Source organism: Megascapheus bottae, chromosome 16 (genome assembly GCF_031878675.1).
Source record: "Megascapheus bottae isolate mThoBot1 chromosome 16, mThoBot2.hap1, whole genome shotgun sequence".
In the NCBI taxonomy this organism is placed as follows: Eukaryota; Metazoa; Chordata; class Mammalia; order Rodentia; family Geomyidae; genus Megascapheus; species Megascapheus bottae.
In genome coordinates, this window is record NC_143524.1 from 23,237,569 (window position 1) to 23,252,920 (window position 15,352).

The 15,352-nt window shown below is 35.5% G+C and overlaps 2 protein-coding genes across 2 annotated transcripts in view; both read left to right on the forward strand.

The window, feature by feature from the left end:
* The window catches only part of LOC150053021 (doublecortin domain-containing protein 1-like), a 158,615-nt gene extending 152,609 nt beyond the window's left edge, over positions 1–6,006 (forward strand). The window contains 2 exon segments of the mRNA XM_090347956.1: positions 2,802–2,903; positions 5,805–6,006. Of these exon segments, the coding sequence (XP_090204082.1) occupies positions 2,802–2,903; positions 5,805–5,972 (270 nt within the window). The 3' untranslated portion in view covers positions 5,973–6,006.
* Positions 6,007–9,067: 3,061 nt separating this feature from the next.
* The window catches only part of LOC150053022 (doublecortin domain-containing protein 1-like), a 32,282-nt gene continuing 25,997 nt past the window's right edge, over positions 9,068–15,352 (forward strand). The window contains exons 1-2 of the mRNA XM_090349246.1: positions 9,068–9,105; positions 11,413–11,518. Coding sequence (XP_090205372.1) covers positions 9,068–9,105; positions 11,413–11,518 — 144 coding nt within the window. The remainder of the gene's footprint in view (positions 9,106–11,412; positions 11,519–15,352) is intronic.

Genomic DNA, 15,352 nt, shown 5'->3' on the forward strand with positions numbered 1-15,352 from the left:
TATTTGTTGGAAGAATGGATTAATTTATAACACTATAATGAACAACTGGTGTCAATTTAATTGAATCCCACTCAAGCAAAGTTAGTATCAATGTGAAGTAAAAATGTGTGGCACACTTCTTCAGTCTTTGTACTTTGTATAACTAGAGGCATAGAAATAAATGTCTGTTCCTAGGTATGTCATTAGCTCCCATATTTTGCAAGAGGATCAGAATCATTATTTGGTAGGTTATTTTCCTCTTACTTCTTAGAGCTCAAGGCTAGCCCCAGCTAGCTTTTTGTATCATCTTAGTCCAAGGGTGAGAATTTAATTTTAAAGCTGTAGGGAGGTTAGGCATGCAGAGAGCTACTGAGAAGCCACCACAGCAGTTGGTTTTTCTTAGCCAATGATCAAGCAGTAGTAGAGAAAAGTAGGTTATTTTCCCATGCCTAGTCAGTCATAGCAAAGTTTCTGTTTAGAGAGATACCTTTTTCAAAGATTGGACATTAGAAATAAAATACTCCGCATGCTTGAATTTTTTAATTGGCTATATTAGTATAAGCTTGAAGTCAGAGCTATTGCCTTAGGGAAAATAGATCTTAGAATTTCTGTTTTGAATTTTAAGTTTTTGGAGAAACAGCAAAAGCACATGATAAAAATGATAATGGAAGGTAGACTTCTTTCACTTACATACCTATAAATTTTGGCTTAACCATTAACACATTAACCATTAACGTTCTTAGAGAACGTTTTGGAGTTCCAGGCAGTGTTTTTTTTAATTAATCTATATTTCTTTCAGTAGTGAACAAAGCAGATAGCTAATGAATGTCTTAGCTGGCAACGAACTCCCCTCTGCTTCCTCAGCGTGGGGATTAGCACTCACACTTGATATTTTCTAGAAGATAATTTTTGTTTCTCTGATTCCATGCTTAGCAAGTCTCAACGAAGGAACATCAATAAGTTATACAAACTGAGATGTTGTCAACACTAACCTTGCAGCATGCAAGCCACTGAAGTCACAAGTTTTCACTGGTACATTTCTCTGTTGTTTGAGTTCTGTTCATATTGGGACCTTCAAGAGATTTGGAGAACAATCAGATTTCCTTCTCACTGTATTCCCCTATGTTTTCGGGAAACAGTTGGGTTTAAAGGAGATTTTTTTTTTGCCAGTCCTGGGACTTGAATTCAGGGCCTGCACCCTGTCCTTGGGCTTTCTCAAGGCTAGTACTCTACTACTAGAGCCACCCCATCACTTCTGGTTTTTTTCTGTGTATATGGTACCAAGGAATTGAACCTAAGTCTTTATGCATGCTAGCACTACCAGCTCCGGTGACTTTTTTTTTTTTTGCTCTACTCTACCAGTTCTGGAGATTTTTTTTTTTTGGCTCAGAATTATATTCTTAGAATCTCAGGTCAAGACACTGTGGAGAAAGAAGTATTAATGGACTGAGAACCAACTGAAGTGGTTCCAGTGACTCATCAGTAGTTCAAGAAAAGCACTGAGTGGAATGATACCTGCTGTTCTTGACATGATGACTCTCTCCTAAAGAAAATAAGCTGTGATAAATCCAGAGGACACCTCCTCAGCCTTCTCCCCAGAAAAGACTGAGGGAGTACTTTCGCAACACATTATTTCCCAAACTGTATTAAGACTACTGAGATAAAGTTTGAACTATGGCAAAATTATAGAAGATAGTCTTCTTCATTTTATGAAATCAGTTATTATCCCAGATTGTTTTTTCTCTAAATAGCACTAGAAATACATAAAATGGGTACCTCAATGTAGACAGTATATCAAAAAAGTAAGAAAAGAAATTTCGGAGGAATAAAAACAACCAAGGTTAAATTATTCAATAGTGCTCCTTTGCCCTGCTCCTGGGTGGCACACTCTGTTTGGCCCCTTCAGGTGGTGAGAAGGATGTTGGCTCATTTTGGAGGAGCCGCTCTGGGGATCCTAGTTTATTTGCATCCTTTGGACCAGGACACTTGCTAGTATAGGTTTCCCTTCAGTGAGCATGGCCTAATGAAGTGTTCTGTAGTCACAACAACTTGTTGAATGTATGCATTTAAAATGGACAACAGTGAAACCCACCAGACACTAGGTTGGAAGTGAATTACTCAACGTGATGGGGGTAGGGGAAGTTGGGAAGGAAAAACAAGGGAGAGAATGAGGGAAGTAGTAACACTGTTCCAAAGAAGTCCACTCATTACCTGACTTACGTAACTGTAACACTTTGGTAATATAAAGAACCTATTCCTCACAAACATTTGAAATGCTTTTTTTTTTTTTTGTCGGTCATGGGGCTTAATCTCTTTATTTCATTTTCTTTCGAAAAACATAAACATTTCGTTTGCAGGGCACTGGTGGCTCAGACCTGTATTACTAGCTACTCAGGAAGCTGTGATCTGAAGCAAACAGTTAAAAGTCAACCCTAACACAAAAGTTCTGAGACTCTTATTCTAATTAACCACCAGAAATCCGGAAGTGGCGCTGTGGCTCAAGTGGTAGAGCATTAGCCTGGAGAAAGCTCAAGGACAGTACCCAGGCCCTGACTCAGGACTGGCAGAAAAGGAAAAAAAAAAAAAGAAAAAAAAGAAAAAGTTTCTAGGGACTATAGGTCAGATAAGAGAGTAAAAAATCAAAGGCAGATGCAGGGCTTTTCTTTATATTTTTTGTATTGCTGTTTAGGAATCTTGATCTCCATTGCCATGTACTTATATCTGTTCTTTGCTTTATGTGGTTCTCTTTGTATATCTCTGTTTAAGTAAGTATATCACTGTGAGGGTATTTATTAATTTTTCATTGTGTTTTCATTTTTCAGGTTTTTGAAAATGGTAAAGCCACTGGAGAGACCCGTGTTTACATCAGTAAAAAAGATCTGGAGTCTAATAATCTAACTCAAACTGGCGATATCATGCAAAGAGTGAGTTTCATGTTTACCCATGACTCTAAGTGTTTTTTTACATGTTACATAAATTTAGACGATTATATCTAAATAATTGTTGGCAAAAGATCCGTTATTTGCTCTTGGGTAAACTGATCTTACACAGGAGACCCAAGTTTCATTTGGTTTGTAGCTGGATATCTGTCTGCAATGACCTGGGTTAGATCCATCAGGATTGCTCTTTTTTACACTCTGAAAAGAAACACTCAGTGGAGGAAAGGCTCTAGGTCTTCAGCATTTCTAATCTTTAAACTCAGAGTGACTATGTAGCCTTAGTCATGTCTACTGTGAACAAGTCCAGCTGGTTTATCTTAGGCACATTTACCTTTGCTTATTTGCCAGACAACCAGGATAGTTCTCAGGCAGAACCAACACGTTCAGAGCTTTTGTTTTGAGGCTTTGTCTTGCATAAAAGGACACTGAACACGCTGTTGTTTACAAATTGGGGTTATGCGCCCGAGTGCACACCAGTGTTTTGGGCACCCCTGCCTTATCTTTGTTCTGAAACTTGTGCTGTCTTGCCCCTTTCAGCTCAGCAATCCCAGATTTACCTCTCCCAGGTGGTGTCCATTATCTGGCCTTAATAGACAATCACAAAAATTGCATATGTGTTGGGAAGCTGTCATTGGATTATTAGCAAGAACCAAAGGAAACAAGGAATTACTACCTTGGTTGATTAGAGAAAGATCCAGAATCTTAACTGGTTTCTTTTTACTATCACATTCCTGAGAATTGCCACTATGGCAAAAGCCCTCCTAGAATTTTCTACCAGCCTCCTCTTCCCTCACAGTTTTAGTCTATACTAAAATCAAAGATGTCATTTATACCACACACACTGGAAGGTGTTATCACAGGAAAGTGTTCTGACTAGTGTTTGAAATTGTGCTTTTCTTCATTTTGTAAGTACATCTGAAGGAAAACTTCAATATGGGGCATTATAAAACCTATGTTAGGACACTTATGATACCCACGTCTGTCCTCTTGTGTGAACACTTGTCTCAATCACTAGCTTAAGATGTTTCATACTCTTCTCAGATCCTTGAATGAATTTTTATCCTATAAAGGCCTGGTGATGATAGCTTTAAAGAAGATTATCACAATTTTTGGTTTCCATAGCCCAGCCCTAAGGATGGAAGACACTGAGGTCCTTACCTCCTGTAGGCTGCCGAATGTTCATCTGTGAACATCTAAAGGGCAGTCTGTCACCAAGTTGAGAAAATAGAGATTACAATGCAACTCCTGTGAATGTGAATTGGTTTAAGCGGTCAGGTGCTCTACGAGCACATCCCTGTCCTTGGAGCACACATTTCTTTGTGAGAGCAGGTCTTTTGTATCTTTTCCCTTTACTAAAAGGTGCTGCCTTGAAAGCCAAATCCCTGTGATTCACAAAATGATCAGCATTATATGTCTTCTGAAATCATAGCAAAGCAGCCAAACTAAGCTCAAGGGTTGAGATCACACTGAAATACACGTAGGGCTTTGGAAATACAGGCTGTAGATTTCAGAATAGCTTTGTGGCTCTAGTACTGAAAAAAAGAATCAGATTTTCACTAATGGCGTTGCTTCTTATTCAGCCGAAGAGGCCAGTAATCATCATTTTTAAGTCACAGCGTTTGTCTCTGCAGGATGAGAACTAATGCTAATGAAATTATTTATAAAAATTTATCATTTCCAGTTCTCCTATGTTAAATGAAAACTCTAGTCACTGTAGAGCCAGTGAAATCAATCGCATTGGAGATAGAATTCTTTATCTTCAGGATAAAGTGTAATTCTTATACATTCTACAACTATCATTCGTGATTAAATTGTTTTACTAAGCCAAGAATTTATAGGTAATTCATGAGATACCAGAGATCAAAGGCCAACTTTTCTTTCTTTTTTTCTCTGAAATTCGGCTTTGGGTATTTTGTAATATATTTTCAATGGAAATTAATAAAAGGAGCTACACAAAGAAATCCACAACTATATCCATGCCCTGCAGGGATTAAAAAATAACAAAAATTGAGAGACACAAAAACTGACAAGGGAGAGAAGAAAAGGAAGCCTGTGACAGAAGGCTGGGGAGGGGGAAACCAGAATGATGGATAGTGTGGGGTACAGAGCAAGAAAGAGCACGGGCTGGAACACTGAAACAAAGGTGATGGGTAATAATGAAAAGACGCCTTCTTAAATAGCCATGTGGCACAGTTCAGGTAGATTTATTTCAGATAAGAAGTATGCCTTAAATGAGGAATACCTTCATAGCTTATACTATCTGAAGACAAGCACAATGCTGTTGTGTAAAATACTTCATACTTCCAGTAATGCCTAATCCACAATTTGAAAATAGCCATTACTGTAGATGGTCACAAGTTGCCGGGATTGCAAATAAAAGAGTTCAACACCAGTCAACTAAGCCTGAGGTTCTTGCCAATTTTTGCAGTACTCTAAGTGGTGAATTTGGCTGCCATAACCTGAGGTTTGCTAGAAACAGGGACAGTCATTGTCTGTTGCAAAACTTTAACCTAGTCTGGAAGGCCCTAATGAAATGTGTAGCTCAGATAAGAAAAGCCTAGCCCTTATCAACAAGGATGGTTAGAGCAAGCAGCTGCTAAATGCTCTTTCTGTGAGAAGGACACATCTGCTTTCAGTTGCTGTGCCAAAGGGTCAGAGCTCAATCACAAGCCTGTGGCACCCCCTGCTGGTTAAAAGCCTATGCTCATTTTGTTACTTTACACAGAGCTAAACATTGCTGTCATTTCACACTTCTTTAAACATTCTATATGAATTTAATTATCATTTGTTTGGACTTCATTTGTTACAGAGTAGAGACAGTTTATTATAGAGGTTCACGTTTTAGGTTATTGTTCTTCTTCATCTCCCTCCCCTCCCCTCCACCAGTTATTTCTGAAGATTCACCAAAGGCTTCAAGCTTCTTCCATCAAGCCACCAGGCCTCAATTTTTCTCCTACCCGGCTTTTTGATGAGCGTGGTCAAGAAATTAAGGATCCACTTCTGCTGAAGAATGAGCAAAAGGTCTGGGTCTCTTATGGTGCAACATACAGGTAGGACAGAGGGATTTATTCTGTCTGCCTTCCATCTTTCCAGGGGTGAACTAATCTATTTAAGAGAAGTCAACAATCACCTTTTAGGAAAATTATTAAAATTTTTGAATTCCAATAAAATTTCAGGAGCCTATTTTGAGACAGTATTTTTTATGGAATGGAATATGACATGTTTCTCTCTCTCTCTCTCTCTCTCTCTCTCTCTCTCTCTCTCTCTCTCTCTCTCTCTCTCTCTCTCTCTCTCTCTCTCTCTCTCTCTCTCTCTCTCTCTGACTTTCTGTCTTAATGCCTTGTCATAGTTCTTGAAGTCTGCCTGTCAGCACAGCAAGAGGGATTTGTTCATGTCTGAGTAGTCACCTTAATGATAGCAGATGGAAACGCCACGGGGGGCCCAAGCCCATCACACTGTCATTGTCGCACACTGCCCTGACCTGCTTCCACTCCTCTATTTTTTTGTCCCTTTTTAAAGGAGAAATGGATGGTAATTGAAAAGGATCTTAAGCAAGATTTATGAAGCTGTAGACAACATGATTCCCCAGTATCTCTCTATGTTTTCACAAATAAAGTCTTAACCTTTTAAGCACCAGTGACAAGCCAACTAAAGACAAATTGGTAAAGCTTGTAAGCCTTATCCTATCAAAGTTATATTCCTCAAACGTGCCTTACATTATCCCACAGTAATTACTGGTTATTGCTGAGCATTGTGTAATTTTTTTGTAGATTGGTAAATTCCTGCATAAAATTATCTGTATTTCTGAAGAAAGAAAAGGGCCGTGGAATACAGGCACTGATGAACTGGGCTGTTGTGTTGACTATCTGGGAAATTTATGCATATTTTGACAGGATACATCTGAATGAACTCTACATTTGCATGTCAGGAAACTTAAACACATTCTTCTGCCTATTTTTAATTTTCTTAGCTCATTATTTAGCTGTAGGAAAGAATAAGGAAAATAATTTTGCACATACTAGATCATTTGATCATATGTAAATTTATCATGGAAAATAGCATAGACTAACCTAAATCTTTACAGAATTGTGGGCTGATTAGATTTCCTATTTCTTCAATGAGTCAAAATTTCAAGTACTGAAACATAAATCTCCCCAGAAATCCATGAAGGTATAGGAAGAGGTTGATAGGATAATTTGTGATAGCATATTAAAATATTTTTATGTCATCTGAATCTGTAGTATATGTGTTTAATTATTTTCAAATGCTTACTTATTTTCTGTGTTGTATAAATTAAGAATTAAAAATGTCCTAGTAAGAGATAAGGCTTTCTCTCAGAAGCAAATTTCAAAATATAATGTAATTATGCTGTTAATTGAATTGTTTTAAACAATAATAGAAAACAGTAGTAAAATTTTAAATTACCAAGACTTTTGGAAAAATTTAGCAAGCTCTTGGATTGATAAGATCCAAGCCATTATTATTTCTTCCTGGTATTATTGTCCGAATAAGAACAATAACTAATTTTGACATTTTTGATTACTTTGCTGAGACGTATCAGTTTAAGTAGATTAAATACTTTTCTTAGCTTATATCATATTTGTGGGGTGATTAGTAATATGCAAATAATCTAGAATATTCCAAAATCAGCTGGCTGTTGGAGTGGGAAAGAAAGATTTATAAGGCATTTGTAATTCATTGTTCCTTTAAGAAGATAATACATTCTGTTCTAGTTTTGAAAATAAAGCACTAGTCTGATACAAAGTGCAAGCAACATTGTAACATTTTGTCATGATAATAACTTAAAATTGTTGTGTCTAAGAAGTTATTTTCACCTAGTTCAAAGTACATTGAGAAAATGTGAATTTATAATAAAGTATTCATTTTCAGGAAGTAATTCTAGCATGTTTAATTTACACTATAGATAATTTATGAAAGTGAGGGTGAGATTACTTCTTTTCTAAAGATGATTTTGTCCTATTTTTGCCTTTCCCCCAAAATTTTTATCTTGAAAAATTTAAATCTTTGATGAGTTGCAAGCATAGTACAGTAAATCTCTATTAACTCCTCACCTGGATCCCCCAATTTAAAGAGTTTTCCATATTTGTTATCTACTTTATACCTCCCTTTTCTCTTGAATAGTTTGAAAGCAATTCTAGACAATTAGCACAATTGCACTCCTGAGTGTTTTAGTTAGCTGGAACACAGGTCTTTCTTCAATATAGCTACCTCATGATATCCAATGAAGTCACTAATAACATGCTATCATGTAATAGACAGTCTGTGTTCAAGCTACCTAAAATGTACTTTCTGGCTTTTGGTAATAAACTTCCTGTATGGCATTAGGCTACTTTTGATAGTCATCTTAAATCTTAAATACTCTTAATACATCTTAAATCTAAATATTTGCTCTTAATACATCTTAAACTTAAATAGTCTCTCTCTCTTCATTATTTTTTCTATGATATGGATATTTTCCTTTTCAAGAATCCATACAACTTTCTTGCAGAATGTCCCATTTTCTAAATTTGTTTGTCTCCTAATCATTAGATTCACGGAAATATTTTTGGATCAAGCTGTACAGATGATATGGCTATCTTCTAAAGTTATATAGCAAATCTGTCACTAATTTAGAGAAAAGTGACTCATTTTCCAAATCATGACTAATCCTTCAAATTTATGAAATGTTTTTGATTTGCTTTTACTTCTCAAATTCACCTGAAACAATTTTCCTAAAATTTATAGTATGAAAATTAAATCAGAACAACATAAATGCACGCAAAATGAACATTATGTAAACAACAGTATTCCTCGCAATGTTCTCATCATTGCAATTATTTTTTAAAAATACTTACCTCCCAGTTATTCTCAACACATTTATACTGTCAGCAAAACAAAATAAAATGTCCATTTCAGATGTCACTATGGTATCAGTTTGCTATATAATAAGGAATTCACTTATTTATAGATTTTATTAGACACTAATTACTGTGTACCTTATTGTTGCTTTGTGTTAAAATTTAAGTATATGTATGATCTGCAGATAGATTTCATTTTCCAGATCTCCAGTAAGCCCTGTCTTGAGTTTGACTTTTCACCAAGTGACTGCATTTGCCAGAAGCGGCGTGAGAGTTGCCTGTAAGGCCTCGATGGATCCTAATGCTATTCTGCTACCTGGATGTGAAAAGTAACTTAATTTGTGTCTGATTAAAGTAATCTATCACCTAATTTAGTGTTTTTTTAAACACTAAAATGTGTTCTATGAATTGCCTTTAAGCAATTATTTCCTAGGTTCACTTACTGCAAGGTATAATGAAGTTGTACCCAAAACACTTAGCGCTCACAGAGTGATCATTTTGTTTGAAATGTGAAAGGTGGTTTTAGTGGTTATCTCTAAGTTAACAATCTTAAGTAAATTAATTAAAATACAGAATTATATTCTCTCTTTTTGTGCACTCACATAGAGATTTGATTTGATGACAATAAAAGTAAAATAGAAGCAATTTGCTGGACAGTTAGTGATAGTGAAGAGTAGAGGAAGAGTTTGAGAATTAGAAAGTGTAGCCTCGTTCAAGACATGAGAAAGGGTGTCAATGTATGTAAAGTAATGCACCTTCTATCTGGTGAATATAATATAACTCTTCTATTAATTACAATAAAATATATGAAAAAAGAAAGTGTAGCCTAATCTCTGGTCATGATTGTCCATGAGCAGAAATATGTCAGAATCTCTAATAAGGAAACTGGCATTTGCTGAGTTTTGACAATAGGCCAAGCAAGTTACAGATGAAGAGTAAGAATCTTTAATCCTCAACATGATTATTTTTAGTACCATGATTCCCTATTACTCAACTATTACAGCATTTTTGTTTCAGAGACAGAAATGAAAACTAAAGAGGCAGCTGGTACATGGTAGAGCCAGGATTCTAACCTGGATCATCACAGTTCATGAGCCCATTGCTTAACTGGTGTAGTCAATGAAGACAGAAATGCACTCAGTGACAAATGAGAACTTGAAATATGGCTAGTGGGACTAAGGAACTGAATTGTAGTTTTATTTAAATTAAATTTAAAATAAAACTGACGTGGAAATAATATGACCAGTGAGCAACATCTTAAGACATTTCAGTATTGGTACTAGGATAGATTATTTAACTAGAAGATTTTCTCTCACTTTAACATTGTATAATTTAACAAATTATAGGTCTCCTTAATATGCCATTGAAAAGGCTGAAGTAGACCACATGCCTAGAGCAGCAAAATCAGGCTGATGAGAGTTGCACAGTCCGATCAGTGACAACCTATCACTAAATATGTCTGGAAGGACATAACATTTTACTCCTTGATGGACCTGCTTGAAAAACAGTTCTTTCTCCCAATGACTGCTTATATTTTGCATGCAAGATTGGAATCTGTTTCTTCTCATTCTTTCTCTTTAAACAGAGAAAAGAATTCATCCGCATTCTATTTTTAGTAAGCATTTTTCATTTGTAAGATTTAAAATTTAATTGTTCAAACTGTCAAGCAGGCCTAACCCTTTTCCTTAATTCGATCTAGAATATATAGTGTTAATTCTTATAGTCTCCCCCACCCCTCCCGACTGGCCCCACCCCACCAACTCTAGTGCTGGGGACTGAACCTAGGGCATTTTTGCGTGCAAGGAAAGTGCTCTACCACTGAGCTCCAGCCTCTGTCTTTGATTTAGTCCTTTTTAATTCTGCTTCCTGAGGTACAATGAATGCAGTTTTATTTGAAATTATTAAAATTAGATCTGCATCCTAAGTCAACAGCGTGGTGCTATTTTTATTTAATGCAAAACAATTTTATTAGATACATACTTTCTATATTCCATTTGAATTTTCTTTCTACTGTGTAAAATGAATTTTTTACAATCTTAAAATTATGTTCTCATTTTTCATATCTCTCAAAATATTGCTAAAAATATCTACTAGTAGCAACAGGATTGGTTTCTGCTGTGTAGCATGCTGTCTGGTAGACTTTAACATTAGTGATGAGTCAGTTCATTTTTATAAATATAAGGTTGAGTCACATTAAAGTAAGTGATTTTTCTAAACTAAGAATGGAATATAAGCTCTTTAGCTTTTTTCCTGATACTCATTAAACTGAGGCTTTCCTGAAAATACTGAACTAGTTTTTGTAGTCCAACCATTATAAGCATAAAAATACCTCTTATTATTCATGGCCTAGTGTATTTGGAACACAGGAAGATGATTTCCACAAGTGATTGAAAATACTTTCTTGTTTTGTTGTTCTATCAATACTCAGGCACAGAATCTCCCAGTAAATAATTAAAATATTTAAAAATGTTTTTTTGTTTCCCAATTATAAAAACCATGGCATTTTACAAATTTCTGTTTTAAAAGATTATGCAGTAGATATTTTTTCTTACTTAGGAGTTATTAGGCTAGTAAAAACATTATACTTAAATGTTTTATATGTAACCAAAATAATTAAAATGTTTTACTCTTCTTAGTTGGGAAGTTTGTGAGGGATTTCCAACAAATTTAAACTCCACAAGTCAACAGATACCTGATCAATTTCAAAAAGTTGACATGGAAGGCCATTTTCTACAGAACAAGGTCAGATTTTTATAAATGTTGGGTCAAATGTTTTCCTTCTTGTTAATTAAATACTTCAAATTTGAAACAAAATTGCTAATTGAAAAAAATGCTGCTTGAATTGTCATAAAAATCTTGTTTCTGCTGGGCACTAGTGGCTCACACCTAATCCTAGCTACTCAAGAGGCTGCAATCTGAAAACCACTGTTCAAAGCCAGTCTGGGTAGCAGAGGTTACTACACCTTACTACCAGAAAACCAGAAGTGATGCTGTGGCTCAAAGTGGTAGAGCACTAGCTTTGAGAAAATGAGGTCAAGGACTGTGCCCAGGCTCAGAGCTCAATCCTATTATCTGAAAAAAGAATCTTGTCTTTCATATTTTCTTTGTACCAGCTAAATTAATGCATTAGAGCAAAGTGTTTAAGATAGCTGTTATCAAACCAGATCAGGGTGGTATGGCTGTATTCTTAACGTACTATGTTATTTCTCTTCTCTTTTGTTGCCTTTTGGTTAATCTAATATTGTTACAGTATCTGACTTTGTTACCTGGTATATTGTATATAGGTTTATTTGTTTATTTGAAATAGGAAAGGGAAGGGGGAAAAACAAAATGACTGGGAGGGGGTGGGGGGAAGAAATGGGGAAAAACATGAGAAGAGGTATCAATGTGTGAGAAGTAATGCAGCTTCTATCTGGTGAATATAACTGTAACTCTATGCATTACAAGAAAAAGAAAAAAAAGATAGCTGTTATTGCTTTGTACTTGGGTATCTGATCTGTTTTCTTTTTCCCAGTGTGATTTAAAAAAATTAGTTGTGTAAGATTTCATTTTGACTTGTTCATCAATCCATGCTTCTTGTTACACCTTTATCACTCTCACCCTTTCTGTGACTCTCCTTCATCCGGCTACTTCCCAAGCTATCTCAATAAGCTTTTCTGTTCCATTTTACCATGTTCGTTCCTTTACATTTTCTATTTGGCTTTCCCCCTACCACCAGTACTTTCTTTTAAAAAAATGTATTCTAGTTCAAAGGGTGCCAGTGACTCACTCCTGTAATTCTAACTACCCAGTAGGCTGATTCTACCTCACTCCAGTTAGAATGGCCAGGATCAGGAAAACGAATAACAACAGATGCTGGAGGGGATGTGGCCAGGAGGGATCACTTGTACACTGTTAGTGGGAGTGCAAATTCGTTCAATCACTATGGAAAGCAGTGTGGCAGTGCCTCAAAAGGCTAAACATAGAGCTCCCCTATGACCCAGCAATTCTACTACTTGGCATTTACCCAACCATCCAGAAACTAGGGCATACTAAACCCACTACCACAACAATGTTCATTGCAGCACTATTCACCATAGCAAAGATATGGAACCAACCCAGATGTCCCTCAGTTGATGAGTGGATCAACAAGTTGTGGTATTTGTACACAATGGAATTCTATGCTGCTGTCAGAATGACATCACCCCATTTGTTAGGAAATGGAAAGACTTAGAAAAAATCATATTAAGTGAAGTAAGCCAGACTCAAAGGAACTTAGGCTCAATGGTTTCCCTCATTTGTCATAATCAGTAGAAACCTTGGGCTCTGCTAGCAGAGATCTGCAATAGAGCAAAATCTTGATACATAAGGCCATATAATGTGAAGCTAATTGAAAGGACCTCCAGGATATTGAAACAAAAGCCATATAATGAATGATTGTTGTCCTTAATGTACTATGTTGTCTCTCATCTCCTTTGCTATCCCTTGGTTATCTCATATTGGTATAGTATCTCACTTTGTTATCTGATATATTGAATTTATTTGTATTTGGATATTTGAAATTTGATAGGGAAGGGAGGAAAACCAAGACGGGTGGGGGGTGTGGGGGAGGAGGGAAATGGGTACTAAGACATGTGAAAGGGTATCAATGTATGTGAATTAATGCACCTTCTATCTGGCAAATATCATGTAACCCTTTTACTAATTACAATAAAAAAGAACAAAAAAAAGAAATTAATTTTGAATGAAATCTTAGTTTAACCAAAATAATAGTGTAAAAAGGTAAGACTTGATACATTGGCTAGGAAAGGGAAGCTTTCAGGAAAAATGGTGCTACTTTTGTTATGAAATCTTAAAATCCTTTCAGAAAAAAAACTGCTTCCAATTATTTACAGAGAGATGAACTGTGAATTGGGAATAGTAATTTAATAACCTGAAAAGAGCACTTTTAAAGATGAGTACAGGCAGAGGTGACAGATACCTTTAAGGTATTTTATTGTACAACGCTGGTGCTCATTGAGGTAAAGAAGATACTAAGAGGATTACAACAGGGGTTGAGGGAAGGGATACAAAAGCCAATATTCTTGATTTATACGTTTTTAAAATTGGCTGGAAGTAGAAATATTGGTGCCCAACCTCTGACTGTTCTTTTAAATCTCTTATTGACAAGTAAAACCTTTCCTACAGAGAAATATCGAAACATATAATCCCCATTTGTAATATGGAAGACAGATATAGCCCTGACAATTACAACCTGTTGCTCTTTTATCCATTTTAAAACCAGATTTGGAATCTACCACAAATTGACAGTTTGGCACAAAAATCTCTCAACAGCTCTCTATTGTTACTTAAATTGGCAGCAATTTTAGATCAATTTGGTTTAAGGGCAATACAATTATATGTTTACATGAACTGGATGAGATTTAAACTTCATGGTAGTAAATATAGAATGTTTCAACAAAAAGATATCTGGAGGAAATTCACTCACATGTATGACAGGCATTACCACTTGCCAAAATGAAAGCAAACTTATTTTGGCTCCATTCTTTCAGAATGTGGCTTTACAGACATCAAAGGTCTTTAGAACACCATTTTTGTTTCCTTTGGTAGGGAAGCAGCAAGAGAGTCATCAACTTGTGATTTAGTCTTTTTGTCACAATTGAGAGTGGGAAAACGCAAAATGATATTTTTGTTTTTCTGTTTCATTGGAGAGCAATTCATTTAGAAGTAGTGTTTTCTGTAAATTAGTTTACATATTGAGGAAAAATAGTTTACTTTAGAATAGGAAACAACTTATCAAATACTTTCCCAAGTTCTTCTTTATGTTTAGAACAATCGATTATTAAACTCTAGATTATAGGATGTTGGCTTTGTTTGATTGTATACATGCATCATTACTGTTACTTTCTACTTTCAACTTTTCCAACACATGGCTTTAGAGGTGGGAAAACAGATCAACTGTAGAATAAAACAATTTGAGCAGTTTAAGAAACAATAGCAAGGAGAGAGATCTTATAGCATTTCTTAGGGTTGCAACTTTACTTTGTACTTTGTAAAGTTATTTAATTTGGCCAGTACATTATAAAAGGTAAATTTTTATAAAAATTTGTAGGTAGTGAAGTAGTTTGCTCAGAACAAAGGTTGTAATCTAAAAAAGCTTGCAATTCATGAGCTTCTGTTTATCATCTTCAGAGTATGTTTTTTAATAGACCTACAAGACAATACATGAAGTCTTTTTTTTTATTACTTTGAACTTGCACAAGGGTAATGAAGACTCCCCACCATCACCCGACATTTGGGAAAATTAAATAAGAACTTTTAACAGTCTCAGCATGTGTATATATCATTTTTATCATTTGCTTCTTCTTCAGCACCATTTATTCAGACAAGTAAAATTATAATGATCATTTACAGGAAACTATGTATGTAAGTCTCCAAAAAGAATAAATGTATTTCTTATTTGATTCACAACAGGATTCTACAAGGTTTTCCAATAACAGATATGATAGTCTGTATTTAGATATGAGACTCAACATGAATGCTTTGAAATACATATTCAATGTGTGCACACACATGCGTACGTATATGGATTGTTAT